Source organism: Schistocerca cancellata, chromosome 3, assembly GCF_023864275.1.
Source record: "Schistocerca cancellata isolate TAMUIC-IGC-003103 chromosome 3, iqSchCanc2.1, whole genome shotgun sequence".
Classification (NCBI taxonomy): Eukaryota; Metazoa; Arthropoda; class Insecta; order Orthoptera; family Acrididae; genus Schistocerca; species Schistocerca cancellata.
The window spans coordinates 75,824,351-75,841,994 of NC_064628.1; the positions used below are offsets into that span (position 1 = coordinate 75,824,351).

Genomic DNA, 17,644 nt, shown 5'->3' on the forward strand with positions numbered 1-17,644 from the left:
ATGAGAAAATAAAAGTTTGGGGAATCGAGCGACAAAGATTGGATTAACTTTTTAGTGCATTCCAGGTCCATAGGATGGATTATCTTCATCCTCTGCAAACTCTTCCTCCAGCTTCCTCTTGTTCCTCCTCCTATTTACTCTTGCTTGTATTTCTAGATTCTTTACAGCCCTGTCTGCAGCCCGAAGGCGTTGCTTGTCTAAAGCAAGCATCGTTCGTACCATGTTAGAACCTATCTTCATTCCCATATTTCTAAATACCTTGCACCTTACAATGTTGCCATCAATGAAAGTCGCAACAGCATCATACACACCAAAGTGAAGTGTTTCTATTCCAACAAATACAGTCTTTGGGATTCTCGACCATATAACACTATTTACACTTTCATTGGGGGTTTTGAGTTTTTCCGTGAATACACTTTTTCAACAGTTCAGGTGCTGCTAAGTCTCTGAAAATAGGTTTTATCACCTCCATTATGTACCTGATGAACACGGACGTTAATAATAACACCATTTGACAGCAGTTTAACAGCGCCACAGTGAGTCACGCCCATGTAGAACACATTTCAAAAAAAAAAAAATTAAAAATAGTTGTAGTCTTCGGAATTGAATAAATTATACATCTATTAAAAGGTAATAGTCTGCAGATTCAGAAAACGCAAAAAAGTAAAAATTGAACTTTTCATGATTTTGAGCCTTTCCGGAGCCCCTTAAGATATACAACAAGTCTAGCAAAATAGTCAAGGAAAAGTACTGAGAACTTTAAGAGGTGTAACACTTTATGTTCATAACTACAGGTGCAAGTTCCTTTAAGTGGTTGTTGACAGCAAATGACAATGCATCAACTATTTTTTACATTCCGCTTTCACGGTCGTTGAAACAGAGCCTAAAAATGAAACAATGGTGGCACTGAAGAACAACACAAAAGTGACAACTATATGTCTGGTAGGTAAGGCTCTCCGTCGTATACTACACGGGTACTACCCAAACACGATATTACTGCACTTGGCCTCCAGTGGCCGGAAATACGCAGTAGCGTTACAGGAAGCAAAAACTACATCAATATTTTCGACTGTCGTGCACAATGTGGAAGTCCGAATAGCTTCCCGCGCAAGTTGCCTGGCTGTTGAAACAGCAGAGCTTACAAGGGGAGGCCACGACGTGTGGAACGCGGATTTACTGCAAACTTCGTACACTCGTAGTACTCCACGAGGACAACAAAATGTGTAAGCAGTAGCGCGTATTTCTGAAGCGTTATTGAGAAAATCGCAAGATAATTTCGGTCGTCAAGTGCGTGGCCATTTTTAGCATGAAGCGCCGGCAGCCGAGAGGTAGCCCGCACGGTAACTCAGCATGTTCGTTCAGAGGCTTAGCTTCCATCTGTAATAAAAAAAAAAACTGAGTTAATGGATCAACGACGAACTGAAACGGGCGTCTTGCGACATCCGCTCCTAGCAGATACAAAGAACGAAGACGAACGAAACGCGATTTTTTTTAAAAAAGTGGTTAGCGTTAAAGCCCCGTAATCGCTGGGTCGCTGGATCGAGTCCCGGTCGTCAGTTTTTTTTTAATTTCTAACACAGTCATTTTCTTTACTATTTGTATTACAATTGATGTAATGGGAAAATACGTGTAATCAGATGAACTTTTATTAAATTTACAATGTTATTTGGCAGTCTACAAATTTTTATTATCACAAATAATATACTATTCATAGCTACCGAATATTAAACGGCCAAAAGCATAAAGTGATACTGAAAATGTATGCTTGTCCATGATTTGAGAAATCGCTTATACCTGGAAGGAGCCCGAAACGACTTGTTACCTCCAAGTTTTAACCGGCACAGACGGCTTCGAAAGATGTACAATTAATCGGCGCTTTCGACATTACAAATACAAGTTGTGGGATCGTATTTTTCGTAAAAACATGAAGAACAAAGTTAAACGGCACCAGCTGCATTGAATAAATGCTATGTTTCCTCACACGCACGGTCTTTTGAGGTTTTCGGTGGAAAAACAAACCTCGTTAACATTTTCAAAAACCTCTCTTTCAGCCGATAATTTGGAAGCAAACCATGCATAACGCAGCATTTCCTTAAATATTGTCGCTGATCATTGATCATGCAGTATCGAGTGTATTTTAATAGCGTCTTCACGAGAAGCAATTTCTCGTTCTCTTTCGATTAAATACGAACAATTTTGAAGACACGGACAAGCATACATTTTCAGTGTCACTTTATGCGCTTGGTCGTTTACTAGATTGTAGTTACGAATATTATATTATTTGTGACAATAAAAATTTGTAGGCTGCCAAATAACATTGTAAATTTAATAAAAGTTCAGCCGATTACACGTATTTTTCCCATTACATCAATTGTAATATAAATAGTAAGGAAAATGACTGTGTTACAAATAAAACAAAGCTGAGGAGTGGGACTCGATTCAGCGACCCAGCGATTACGAGGCTTTAACGGTAATCACTTTTTTTCTTTTCTTTTAATCTCATTTTGTTCGATTTTGTTCGTTGCATCTGCTCGGGGCGGACGTCGTAAGACATCCGTTTAAGTTCGTTGTTGATCGATTAACTCAGTTTTTTTTTTTTTTTTTTTTTTTTTTTACAGACGGAGCTAACCGTCTGACCGAACACGCTGAGCTACGGTGCCGGCATTTTTTTTTTCATTAGCTCAGTTTTTTTATTACAGAGGGCAGCTAACCCTCTGGCCAAACACGCTGACTTACCGTAAATTAAACTTTTCACTCGAGGGAAGACTTGAATCAACGACCTCTCGTTCCGCAGCTGCTCACGCTTACCACGGGCTCACGGCGCTCCTGCCACTTGGCTGCCGGCGCTTCGTGGTAAAAATGGCCACGCACAGATGTATATATTTGACTATATCTGACGACCGAAATTATCTTGCGATTTTCTCAACAACGCTTGAGAAATACGCGCTACTGCTTAGACATTTTGTTGTCCTAATGGAGTACTACGAGTGTACGAAGTTTGAATGAAATTCGCGTTCCAAACGTCGTGGCCTCCCCTTCTTAGTCTAATAGGTTTCAGGAGCACACGTAAACAAACACACGAGCCGACCGAAGCGGCGTCTCTCCCAGGTGGTATAATATTGTGGTCTACTAATACTACACACAAAACACCCATTTCATGAGAAAGCGGCAGTAAGGATTTGTTTTGGTTTGGCGCTTGCATCTGCTGGCAGCGAAAGTGGTTCATCGACCTGCTGTTGTCAGACGATGCGGACGAGTTGCTGACGTCGACGTCCTTGGCAGAGGTAAGCTGGCAGACACGGGAAGGAGACGCGTCTGAGCTGCCGCGATGAGTACAGACTACCTGTCTGCGTTCTCCAGGAGAATCGGCTGGCTCAGCACTTGCTTATGTCTGCCTGGTCCGTACTTTGGGAACAGCTGTGCCTCTATGACTGTTTACACCACTCTGGGCTCTTTAAATTTACAGTCGAAATCTCCACCAAGTATCGACAGTTCACCTTACACTACCTAGAATGGACATGACACTATCTAGCAAAGACCCTCGACCATGCATCCCGCCGGCCGGTGTCGCCGAGCGCTTCTAGGCGCTTCAGTCTGGAACCGCGAGATCGCTACGGTCACAGGTTCGAATCCTGCCTCGGGCATGGATGTGTGTGATGTGTTTAGGTTAGTTAGGTTTAAGTAGTTCTAAGTTCTAGGGGACTGTTGACCTCAGATTTTAAGTCCCATAGTTCTGAGAGCCATTTGAACCAAAACATCCCCTTCTGGTAATAACAGTAAAATTACTTATTTAGTTATATTAATAACAAAAAACAACAACAATAGCTGCAAACTTAGGATGATACGCACTCATTTCACAAGTGGTTGTCGATTTCCAAAGCCGTTTAATATGTAATAGATATGCCAAGATTAATCATGTCTATGGGTTCCTTCATTGTCTATAGGTACTGAAAACGTGCCAGATGTTTTACGTAGACAATGAAGTGACCCATAGACATGGTTAATCTTGGCGTACCTACTGTATATTAAATGGCTTGGGAAATCGACAAGAAATATATATATTATCTCACACACTGGCACCTGTACCTCAGGTGAATAGCATAAACCTTTTCACATGATAGTGAGAGACCTGAACAAGCACTGTCTCCCAAAAGGTCGTAGCAGAGACTTATTATCTACTGCCATGGTCCAGTGTCTTAGTCACTTGCCCACCCAAGCAAGAAAAGCAAACAAAATTAAACTGCATCAATGGAAATGGCAGACACATGAAAAGAAAAAACTATAAAACTCTTATTCCTTATACCACCCAAACATTTTCCTAACCTCCCACTGGGTTACTACATAAATACACTCAGTAACCACCGATCTAAATTTTAAGTCTCCTAAGAGCCGCATTATTTCAGTTTTACCAGCGACAGATGGCTAGCAGTTTGACATCTTCACATAATGGGAATGGACACCTGCGTTTGGCACAAAATCTTCACCGTTGTTTCTCCTAGATTCTCTTCTCTCTAAACTTGAGCGCTGCAATAAGTCAAATTTATCCAACATATGGCCGCTCTGCTAATTGCTGACTGAAGTAGTGTTACCATAAAGCCTCTCTATTACATGGTGACTTAACGTGTGTTACTCACTATTCAGTACAACGCAAAACTTAATGCGAAATATAAATGCACGAAAGTTAAGCAAACAAAACTCCTTTCTGCGACACAATGCCTGGCGCCTCGTTCAATTAAGCTAATAGAGCAGACGCGCCACATGGAAAAATAGCCACCACCAGCTCGGCAATGAGTCCCGAAAATCACATTATCGGGACGCCAGAAACATGCAGATGGGCCATGGGCACGTAGGAATCCCCGAAAAGCGAACATAATCAATAAAGAGAAGGGTTATCCCGTGGATAATCTCCCTCTGTCACCTCCCACTACGCTTCGAAATTAATGTTCGGACACGTATAGTTCCCCGTTGTAAATATGGAGATTTTTTTCTCCCCAGGGGAGAATGAGAAACGGTGAGCTAAACCACTTAGAAGAATTTCTCGTCTGAAGTGGGCGATGTAGATGCGAACGTACATTGCAGTCCTTTTATCAACAACCTACAGAAATGTATACAGTAAGAGATCACCAATCGCCGGCCGAAGTGGCCGTGCGGTTAAAGGCGCTGCAGTCTGGAACCGCAAGACCGCTACGGTCGCAGGTTCGAATCCTGCCTCGGGCATGGATGTTTGTGATGTCCTTAGGTTAGTTAGGTTTACCTAGTTCTAAGTTCAAGGGGACTAATGACCTCAGCACTTGAGTCCCATAGTGCACAGAGCCATTTGAACCATTTGATCACCAATCGCTAAGGTAAGATAGTTGACTAACGTCCGCTAACAAGCTGACCATTGTTTGTTCCTAGGATGCACATTTCTTTGGAAACAGAGAGCACCAATAGGGTCTACACTCCTGGAAATTGAAATAAGAACACCGTGAATTCATTGTCCCAGGAAGGGGAAACTTTATTGACACATTCCTTGGGTCAGATACATCACATGATCACACTGACAGAACCACAGGCACATAGACACAGGCAACAGAGCATGCACAATGTCGGCACTAGTACAGTGTATATCCACCTTTCGCAGCAATGCAGGCTGCTATTCTCCCATGGAGACGATCGTAGAGATGCTGGATGTAGTCCTGTGGAACGGCTTGCCATGCCATTTCCAGCTGGCGCCTCAGTTGGACCAGCGTTCGTGCTGGACGTGCAGACCGCGTGAGACGACGCTTCATCCAGTCCCAAACATGCTCAATGGGGGACAGATCCGAAGATCTTGCTGGCCAGGGTAGTTGACTTACACCTTCTAGAGCACGTTGGGTGGCACGGGATACATGCGGACGTGCATTGTCCTGTTGGAACAGCAAGTTCCCTTGCCGGTCTAGGAATGGTAGAACGATGGGTTCGATGACGGTTTGGATGTACCGTGCACTATTCAGTGTCCCCTCGACGATCACCAGTGGTGTACGGCCAGCGTAGGAGATCGCTCCCCACACCATGATGCCGGGTGTTGGCCCTGTGTGCCTCGGTCGTATGCAGTCCTGATTGTGGCGCTCACCTGCACGGCGCCAAACACGCATACGACCATCATTGGCACCAAGGCAGAAGCGACTCTCATCGCTGAAGACGACACGTCTCCATTCGTCCCTGCCCGCATCTCGTGGTCGTGCGGTAGCGTTCTCGCTTCCCACGCCCGGGTTCCCGGTTTCGATTCCCGGCGGGGTCAGGGATTTTCTCTGCCTCGTGATGGCTGGGTGTTGTGTGCTGTCCTTAGGTTAGTTAGGTTTAAGTAGTTCTAAGTTCTAGGGGACTTATGACCACAGCAGTTGAGTCCCATAGTGCTCAGAGCCATTTGAACCATTCCATTCGTCCCTCCATTCACGCCTGTCGCGACACCACTGGAGGCGGGCTGCACGATGTTGGGGCGTGAGCGGAAGACGGCCCAACGGTGTGCGGGACCGTAGCCCCGCTTCATGGAGACGGTTGCGAATGGTCCTCGCCGATACCCCAGGAGCAACAGTGTCCCTAATTTGCTGGGAAGTGGCGGTGCGGTCCCCTACGGCACTGCGTAGGATCCTACGGTCTTGGGGTGCATCCGTGCTTCGCTGCGGTCCGGTCCCAGGTCGACGGGCACGTGCACCTTCCGCCGACGACTGGCGACAACATCGATGTACCGTGGAGACCTCACGCCCCACGTGTTGAGCAATTCGGCGGTACGTCCACCCGGCCTCCCGCATGCCCACTATACGCCCTCGCTCAAAGTCCGTCAACTGCACATACGGTTCACGTCCACGCTGTCGCGGCATGCTACCAGTGTTAAAGACTGCGATGGAGCTCCGTATGCCACGGCAAACTGGCTGACACTGACGGCGGCGGTGCACAAATGCTGCGCAGCTAGCGCCATTCGACGGCCAACACCGCGGTTCCTGGTGTGTCCGCTGTGCCGTGCGTGTGATCATTGCTTGTACAGCCCTCTCGCAGTGTCCGGAGCAAGTATGGTGGGTCTGACACACCGGTGTCAATGTGTTCTTTTTTCCATTTTCTCTTGTGAATCTAAAAGAACTGCTTCTTGCGTTGGTTGATGATCAGTTACTTCAGTAAACCGATTGACAAGATCTCTGCCGATATCGTCAAGTGTTGTGTCGTCATAACTCGCAACGTCTGAGACAGTAGATAGCGTTTCTTGGTCCATATTGTCCAAGTGTATTTCACGGCTCACTTCCTGCTGATTCAGGGAGTTGAATTTTTGAGTCTAGACGAGCGTTTCAATCTTTCAACTGTACGATGTGTTGGTCTACTTTGGCATAACCTGAGCCCACAGAAAAATTCAGCTCAGTGCCGTGGGAGACCAGCGCTTAGATCAGTGCAGTAAGGAAACTATAGCCAGCATGCCTTCGAATATTGGCTGTTGGTACTAGCCTGTTGTTTCGTGGAAGTTGCGGTGGTGCCGGCGGTAATGGTGTCATCGCTGGCTGCTACGGTAGCGACGGCGCAGACGACAGTGGTGATGGCGGAGGTGGCGGAGGCGGCGGAGGTGGCGTCGGCGTCTGCTGTAGGGTAGGTGACTGCCTCGATCGCCACCTCCTTCATTGCTGGGCGGCGCTTGCCGCCCCTCCCAACCCCCCCCCCCCCAGCCCGATCCGTGCACCCAGCGATATTAGGTTCATGCATAAGTCTGTATGTTGGTATTCCGATTCCTATATGTTTATTTATCGATTGTCCTTTTGTATTTGCAGTTCACTGTTGCAATTCGCGTTTACATATTGTCATTTGGAGAGAGTGAGTGGAGCTGTGGACACTAAAAAATCGAATGACAAGTGGAGGATTCGGAATGGTTCCGTCACATTCTTCCGTTTGAGTTCAATAAAAGGGTGACAGCAGCGTAGGCAGCTAGAAATATGTGCGCCGATGTTTGAATAACGCCGTTGGACAGAGTATGGCAAGATTAATGGTTTCCTCGTTTTATGAAGGATTATTTTTGACATTACAGACTCTCCATGTTCAGGAAGGCCTTCGGTGTTTGATGAAGATAGTTTAAACACATTAATCCACTATGATTAACGTCAGTGTAGTCGAGAAAAAAAATGGTTCAAATGGCTCTGAGCACTTTGGGACTTAACATCTGAGGTCATCAGTCCCCTAGAACTTAGAACTACGTCAGTGTACTCGAGAAAAAAAAATCGTTCAAATGGCTCTGAGCACTATGGGACTTAACATCTGAGGTCATCAGTCCCCTAGAACTTAGAACTACGTCAGTGTACTCGAGAAAAAGAATGGTTCAAATGGCTTTGAGCACTATGGGACTTAACATCTGAGGTCATCAGTCCCCTAGAACTTAGAACTACGTCAGTGTACTCGAGAAAAAAATGGTTCAAATGGCTTTGAGCACTATGGGACTTAATATCTGAGGTCATCAGTCCCCTGGAACTTAGAACTACTTACTACTTAAACCTAACAAACCTAAGGACATCACACACATCCATGCCCGAGGCAGGATTCGAACCTGCGACTGTAGCAGTCGCACTGTTCCGGACTAGAGCGCCTAGAACCGCTCGGCCACCGCGGCCGGCTGTACTCAAGAACTGGCAAATGTGATGAACTGGCATCATTTTACAATCGTGCGACAGTTGCATGCAATAGTGAAGGTTCAAAAGACAGGTATGTGGGTACCGATCTTCTAAGGCAAAACCACCCAAATCAGCGGGTGGCCATTGTGCATCTCTGCTTGCGCGCCATCAGTTTGCTCGTAAACAACACCGACCATTCCTATTCAGTACCATTACCGGTGACGAGAAATGGCGTCTTTATGCTAACACAAAAGAACAAAGGAATGGTTGAGCCCAAACAAAGCAGCAAGTCCAATTACAAAGACCTGTGCGCATTTACAAATGATAGTGTTACCCATCCGGTGGAACAACGACGGTGTGGTGCACTACGCATTGCTTCCCCGATGTACAACCAACGCTGCTGACATCGGCAAGAACTGAGACGCCTTGCAATAACAACCACGAACACTGCCTTATTCTTCTCCACGATAACGCTCTCCATCATTCGTCTAGAATGACAAAAAAAAAACACGACACAGGAATTGAGCTGTGAAATCATTATACACCCACCTTATTCACCTGACCTTGCGCTCTCAGATTTGCACCTTTTCCGCTCTCAATCGAACAGCCTTCAAGGAACTTCCTTTCCGGATGAAAATGGGCTTCGAACATGACGAGTTCTTCGCCTCAAAAACCGCGTGATTTCTATCGTTGCGGGATCGAAAAGTTATCTCAACGTTGTCAGACTATTGAAAATAGTAAAGGAGTCCATATTATTGATGATTAAAGTCTCTGATATGGAAAAACGCAACAAGTCAACAGAAATCGTGATTGTGCGTTTCTGGTCGCTGTTATTGCCTACACTCGGACTTTCCATCGTGCCGTGCTGTGTTTCCGATCCCTTCATTATCCACTTGTGCATAAATTTTCTAAATAATTGTGTGTGCTGGTGCGAAATTTCTACCTTGGTCTCACCCAAGCCGTCTTTAAACACAGGTCCTCAAGACAACAGTCGTGACCTTGCAACCGTAGAGTAGAGAAAAAGAAAGGTTTACGCTGAAACGAAGGAAGAGCGACAACCTAATATGAGCTTGTTCGTTGTAATTAAGCTTTGGGCTCTCTCTACAATTTTTACCTCCCTCTCAACCCCACCCCCATACTTCCCTCCATTACCAAACTTACAATACCCTATAACGTATAATCTCTCTTTTCAACCTATTCCTTCTTTTAGTCACTTTATGCTATTAATTTGTTTTCTCCTCAGATCGACTCAGTACCTCGTCATTAGTTATTCGAGCTACCGGACCCGTTGGTGCGCGAATCGGCTTTGAGGTAATACTGCTACAGGAAGAACATGGTAGGATGAATTGAACTACTCTCGCTAACTAAACTACTGTTGCTACGCTCCCTGAGACGACGTACTATCATGAACTCCTGTGATCGGTCGCCTAAGCTCCAGCAGAGCGAGTGTGGGAGGAGACGGAACTGATATGATTAGGTGGTGCCTACTGGTGAAAACACTGTGTAAGTGAAAATAATACATACGCAACTAAGATTGTTAAATAATTTATTCCTTGCTCAGGCAAAGCGGATTTCTTTTCCTACCTGTAGGAGAGGTTCGTGACCTGTACTTAAACTGATAGTAACGGTACCTTGGAAGGAATACGGTAACTCCACCCTACAGCTGTTAGTGAACACAATAGGAAGATATATATCTCATTGAAAACCGAATAACAGCAAACAGTACATCGTTGGACTACAACAATCGTGTTCAAAAATAAATAAATAAATGCGTTAGCATCTAGCGGTGGGCAAAGCGTGCGCTGACATTACAAGAAACGGCTCAAAATCGGTGGACACACACACACACACACACACACACACACACACACACACACACACACACATACACGCATACATACACACACACTCGCATGCTGCAGGAAAAACCAGAGAGCTGCGTAGGAGTAAAGTGTTCGTGGAATTCGGCACTAGGCTGTCTGGAGTGTACAGTATCCCTCCAGCTAACAGCCAGACTTTGCGCACTATCAGCCTAGTCGTCCTGGGTAGCTTCCTCACCCTTATAAACAACATTACACTTTACTGAAATACTAGCGCTATAAATGTCGGAGCATCTCATGTGACAGTAGTTGAACTGGGAAGAGTTTAGTCTGGTAAATGGTTGATTTGGCCATTTACCATTACCATCCTGAATCGGTCAATTAAATTTGCTATTTGAGCAACGAAGTCTCAAAGAGCAGACGGCAACTGCCCTTTCACATATGTTTCTTATCAGTACTGGTGACCATTCTCCAATCTTTGAACAATGGAAATACTGTGTAATCACAAAGTCGTATTATGTGCGTGTAGAAGACGTTGTTCTGTGAAAGATAGTTTCTATTCCTGTTAGGACATTGACTGTGGAATGTATAGTTGAATTAATGAGCAATTTGTGGGAGTGTGGTACTTCAGTACTTCAGTTTTGTTCTTTGTAGGCAATAGAAACACGATGGCTTTCGCTATGTCATTGGGCACATGGAAACCCTCACAATTTTGTATGTTTACTGCCTCATGTGTGTGGATTCTAGCATTTTTATAGTATCAAATCCACCGGGTATGTGTATCTTACGCTTCCTGTCGATACCTGTAGCCTAGACGACAGACAAAGTAAATGTATCTCCCATCACAGTACAAACCTACGTTTTCGCGGATATTACTAGGTGACAAATAGACGTTTTATGTAGAAATTCCCTCCCCAATACCTCACATTGCAAATCACTCTGTCTCACTCAGCTCGTCTGAGATCTGATTCGAAACAACCTACCTTAATGTTCAAGACAAAGAATGTGAAGTATAAAAATGTGACAACGAATTAGCCTCTAAAATTCGTCTTTTTTCTGTTTACCCTGTCTGGCAGTATTATTCACATTGCAGCTACGTGCTGTTCTCGTCGATCAAGGCTAGTAAGAAATTCATTTAAATATTACTATCTGCGGTAACCCGAAAAATAATATGTAGTTGAGATCGTCATTATCGTCCCCATCATTAATATGTTTGTCTATACGAAAAATTATAGTTACGAATATCCAACTGCAGAAGACCCGAAGAGTATGATAGATGTAAGTTTTCTCACAATAAAATGTGCTTATTTAATTTATGGGTGAAAGATGATGCATTAATATGGATATAGTTCATGCTGAAAGTATTTTCAGGTGCTACAAAACTGTAGGTATTGATTTACATTGCTGCGCATATACTATGGTATTAGGGAACCGCTAAGAGTTTGGCACATGCACTGAGAGATTTTATATTTTCTCAGAAGGGAAAAGTACTTTTCAGTAGTGTTGCGTACACAGTTCCGAGTAGTCAGCTCGTACACAACTTTGCCACTAGAGCGCGCCCCGCTAAGCACAACAGCGCAGGCGCAGCGCTCGTCCGTCTCCGCACTACGAGATGGCGCTGCCATAAAGACGGACCAAATTCTGCTTCCGCCGATCCGCGTATTAATATGTAACGCTGCCAATGAGATTGCTGCTAACATGGAGGTAAGAATAGAGGGAGACGCCGTGACGTCACAGCTGTGAAGCTATGTGAAGTCGAGGGTAGCCATCTCAATCCGACCAAAACATTGCTGCTGTAAGCTTGTGTGCATAGGATTGTCGCTCGCTTTTGGAAGGATTTTGCGCTATTATGGTGACTTGTGTGGTGTTCGGATGTACGAATCATTCTGATTGTGATGCGAAATCGAAGGGAATAACATTTCATGTGTAAGTTGTCTCGTTAAGTGTGATTTTACAACTTCATTGCGAATGAACGTGTGCTACATCTGTACTTGTACTATAGCGTATTTTTCTCCTGTATGAATTTAGATTTCCTAAAAATGAAAGTCGGAAAGCTCTGTGGGAGAATGCCGTGAGGAGGAAGAATTGGCGTGCGTCTAAATGGAGCACTATATGTTCTCAGCATTTCCGAGAAGAGGACATAGACAGAACTTCCCTTTCAACAGTAAGGCTCCGAGAAAATGCTATACCATCAGTTTTCCCTACACACCCAAAACATTTGCAAAAGGTATGTTAATTCAAAGAATTAAATTCTTAGTTTTCAAGTTCACGTTTCAGTATAATACGTACGTATCGTCGATAATCGTAGTGTTGAGTAACTCACTTTGTCTTCATCATGTACCAAATTAAAAGCTAACACTACATTAACTGGCGTAAAGTATAGGCCTAAACAGGACACTGTGTAGATTTGCCATTCTATGTACCGTATTTCAGTAAATATTGGTGGTAATGAACAGTGTTTCCCAGTAGTGTAACGTAACTGAAGTGTCCCAGTACGTATTACAAACAAGATGTATTTATGGGGCTTTGGAGGGAGGGTATAGCTAACTTAGTTTGCAGTTTCTATTATTTAGTTTGTGATGCACGTTTATTACTGAATTAACAAAATTGTATCGTTTACATTGAAGGCTAGCTATTCGTAATATTACATTAAAAACTCTTTTTAATCAGAAGAAACGCGGAATTTCGCCTTTACGAGATTTTATTTTAAACAAAAACTTTGAAACAACCAATCTGATGACGTTACATGCGTATATGGCGCAATTAGCGACTGTAATATACGCAGCGCTATAGCACACTGGCAATGTTTTAGTCAGAGTGTCACGGCAGCGAGCCACGCCCCCCATGGCTTCAAAACGTAGTACGGCTGGGATACGTAGCCCCATCTCCCCTTATTCTTACCTCCATGGCTGCTAACGTAGAACCTTTTCTCGTCGCGGATCACACTCGCGCACTGATACCTGAACGCTCGAGGTATTATAACGAGTGTACATACCTCCGATTAGTCAGTCTGCATTAGTTTGCATTTGTCTGCATTAGTCTACATTTCTCTGTAACAGTCTATAGTAAAGTTTCAGTCTGCGCCTAATAAGATTATTATATTCCTGTACATAGCCATGAAGATAAATGTATAGACACTTTGTCAAGTATCAGAGATATACGTGAGAATAAGATTAACGTACCAATATCAAAGGAACTTCAGATTGTCAATTTTAAATAGCATCCAGAACCAAGTTGAGTAATTTTTATTATTTTAATAAATGTGTGTGAAAATTAATCAAGTTCTGTTTGAAGTTGGTCACCGTCAATCTGCTACTCTAAGCGTGGAAGTGGCATTTCTATCGTCTGACCTAACGGCAGAAGATAAACACGCCACGATAAGACCACGAGACATATTGCTGACACTCGCCTACTTCGTTAGAGCGACAAGTCAAATAATCTGATGGTGTGCGTACCGAAGGTCTTACAGTGCGCACACCACAAGTAGAAAGGAAGGTTTCATAGACTTCTAATCCTAAAGTAGATGAAATATTAATCAGAAAACATGAACGACGGAAAGAAATAGTTCAAATTGTTCTGAGGACTATGGGACTCGGCATCTGAGGTCATCAGTCTCCTAGAACGTAGAACTTAAACCTAACTAATCGCAGGAAATCACGCATATCTATGCCCGAGGCAGAATTCGAATCTGCGACAGCAGCGGTCACGCGATTCCAGACTAAAGCGAGCAGAACGACGGAAACAACTGGCAGCAATTTAATCTGGTTGCAGCCCGCCTACCGTAGGTTTCTGTACTTTTATATGTTTATTGGAAGATGTGTAAAAATTTCCACACTAGGCTTGTATCCTTGACGGTGTGGCTGCACATACGACAGATATTTGGAAGGCTCCTTAAGTAAAACAAGGAACACTTATGGGAATTATTTGTAATTTAATTTTGTACCTTACTCTGGAATTCAACATATCGAGCAACATATGACGTTACTTCGATGCTCTACGTTGCATATTGACACGTCAGTAATAAATACAGGTAATAACCAGAATTTAGAAATGGTGATAAACAGTAAATAATAATGCGATTGTATTGCATTACTGTTAAGCAGAAAAACTGTACTGTATGACTGACAGCTACTAGTTGCTCGCCGCACGGGGTGGCTGCGTTGTCTTAGACGCCTTGCCACGGTTAACGTGGCTCCTCCGGTTGAAAGTTCGAGTTCTCCCTCGGACATGGGTGTGTGTGTTGACCTTAGCGTAAGTTAGTTTAAATTAGATTAAGTAGTGCGTAAGCCTAGGGACCGTTGACCTCAGCAGTTTAGTCCCATAGGAACTTACCACAAATTTCGAAAATTACTACTTGCTTACCTGTCTTGCCTTTGAAATTGTCACCTCACAATCGTATAGAGGACGAGGCTGCTAAGCTGGCTGACATTTACTCATAGTTAAGAACCGACCGCCAAACATGACAAGCGCTGCTACTCGCTGGACGGGCCACGCCCATCGAGGACCTCCAAGTCCTGACGGACGTCACGTGCTGTGGTGTCAGTCGGTGATGTATAAAAGGCAGCGGCTGTCTGTGCAGAGACACGTTTCAGCAGCAGCAACAGCAGCGGCCAAACACCCAACATGAACAGCCTGGTAGGTACCGACAGCTTTCAGAGTGTGTACCTTCTGCTTGAAGTAGGCTACTTTCTCTCACTGATGTAAAGTCTGTGGACCAGTTGCATCTAAGTAATTTAGCAGAGAACACAAAAGTCTATGATACTGTGTCATATATACACCAATATTCAGTTTATTATATATTATTTATATTAGAGTGTGTGTATATGAGAAATTAGGCTGGCATTTTATTCGGTCGTAATTGATATGGTCTGCTGCTATTCGATTGCAGCTAGTAGAATTTACTAGAAAAATTCACACAACACAGTACCATATCTATTACTGTGTAGATGATGTAGTTTTCGTGTTATCCGTCAGCCTAATAACCGATAATTGCGCTATTTATAATAGTGTCACTAGCTGTAGAAAGTGTATGTTGAAGTGATGAAGAATGAAATAGTGAAATTTTGAAATCATTTGGCAATTGAGTTTGCGACCTATTTATGTGCCATAATCTACACTGAACGACTAGATAAGAAAAACTGTGTTGTAAAACGGAGAATTGCTGGCCAGAGAAATCTAAAATCAACAATGGAGGACATTTAGTCAAAAATGAAAAACCCGATCCTCATTTATAAGTGAAATGAGCGTATGGCATCGTTCGCCGGCAGACCCCTACTCGGGGAATTTCGGCCGACAAGTGCAAGTCTTATTTCATTCGACGCCCAATTGGGAGACTTGCGCGCCGGTGATGAGAATGAAATGATGATAAGGACAACACAACAACCTGTCCCTGAGAGGAGAAAATCGCCAACGCGACAGGGAATCGAAACCGGGCCCGCTTGCATCAGAGCCAAGCACGTTACCATCCAGATAAGCAGCCGGACCCATAAATGTAATTAGTTTTTCGTAATTAAAAGAAAACGGAATTTAATAAGAACATAAATACTAAATGTCTTTCTGACTTTACTACGTTCTACAGCTGATCAGACGGTCCCTGTTCACAGAGGAGCAACAGAAGAACATCACACAACGTAATCACTGAAAAAAACACATAATATATTACATTGTGATATATACTCCAAGTCATCGCAATAGTAGCTCTCTAATCGAAAAGGCGATGACGGAGATTACTTAACTGTATCTAAGTTAAAAGTCGACAGCAGACATGAAAGTTAGTATGTCAACTAACTGGAAATCACACATCATAGAGAGACGCTGGAGTTCGTAAAACGGCAAACGTTGGTTACATATTAGATTCAGCAGTGGGTTAGATACAGCCTTCAAGACAAACACGTCCACTACAATAAGTCAATAAGAAGTCGTCAACACACAAAAATATTGATCTATTATACTTTTGTTACCAGATCGTCCTGAGCGCCGTCCTGGCAGTGGCAGTGGCCACCCCCGGCTACCTGGGTGCCGCCCCCGCTGCAGTAGTAGCGCCGGCCGCCTACGCCGCTCCCGCAGTGGTCGCCGCCCCCGTCCACCCTGGATACGCCGCCTATGGCCCCGCCCCCATCGCCGTCCGCTCTGACGGCTACCTGCTGGACACCCCTGACGTGGCTGTGAACAAAGCCGCCCACCTGACTGCCGTCGCCCAGACGAGGGCCCGCGACGCCATCATTAACGGCGCCGCTGTGCTGGCCGCCCCCGCCGTCGCCGCCCCCGTGGCTTACGCTGCCCCCGGAGCCCTCGCGGCCGCCGCCCACCTTCACGCCAAAGCTGCTCTGCTGGGCTGAAATGTCTGTCTCCTGCACTTCCTATCGATTTCATGACGTCACGATACCTGTAAATTTTTCCAAATAAATCATCCTTCAATGTATGTAAGGTTTTGATTCTTATTCTTGTATTCAACATTCCTACTGATTTCTTTCCGAAGCATCCCTTCTAAGCCATACATGTCTTAATTTTTACTACAGCGCTACATTCTCAGTGTTAAAACTATGCACAAGAGTATATTCCAGCTGATATTGTTTAATTTGTAAGCAATATAAAAAATGCGTTACAGGTAGGCTAATAGGAAAGATTCTCATTTGTTATGATAACTGACTGCCAGATTTTCTTTTTGATTTGCTATTTACACTAAATTTGAATCAATGCAATGAAAGTAAGAAGTTTGTATTTTAGGAAATCACACATCAAAGAACTACAATCAACTAGAAGAACGATGCACCAGGAAGGTGTTATGCAAATTGATCACAAACTGAGGGTTGATCAACACTTGGGTGCTTTTTTGGTCTAGTGATTTTTATTTGTATTAAGAAGTTTCCGGCTTATTAGGCTATCTTCAGGTAAGTATTGGCTATTGTTTATAAGGAGCTTGTGTTCTTAAGAACCAAACATTCTGGACTAAGATACAACGCACTGCCATACGATCTTTAGTTGTGGTATTGTCTTCGGAATTGTGAAACGGGTCTTTTGACTTTTTGTTCTGTAAAACCGTTCTTTAACATAATAAATCACATTTAATGGTTTGTCAGTACCATGTATGACAACAACTAAAAATTATTTAGATTACACATACAACAGTTTTACAGAACAAAAAGTCAAAACACTCGTTTGACTATTCCAAAGACAATACCACAGCTAAAGATCGTATGTAAGATCGTTGTATCTTAGTCC

At 43.9% G+C, this 17,644-nt stretch overlaps 2 protein-coding genes across 2 annotated transcripts in view; both read left to right on the top strand.

The window, feature by feature from the left end:
• The window catches only part of LOC126177029 (cuticle protein 38-like), a 55,674-nt gene extending 38,830 nt beyond the window's left edge, over nucleotides 1-16,844 (top strand). Inside the window, exon 4 of the mRNA XM_049924260.1 lies at nucleotides 16,771-16,844. The gene's annotated coding sequence lies outside the window, so the exon portion shown is untranslated. The remainder of the gene's footprint in view (nucleotides 1-16,770) is intronic.
• LOC126177040 (cuticle protein 38-like) lies at nucleotides 14,982-16,844 on the top strand. The gene is made up of 2 exons (XM_049924274.1): nucleotides 14,982-15,058; nucleotides 16,387-16,844. Exons 1-2 carry the CDS (start codon nucleotides 15,047-15,049, stop codon nucleotides 16,759-16,761), a joined length of 387 nt encoding a protein of 128 aa, XP_049780231.1. The 5' UTR covers nucleotides 14,982-15,046; the 3' UTR covers nucleotides 16,762-16,844.
• Nucleotides 16,845-17,644: the final 800 nt, after the last annotated feature.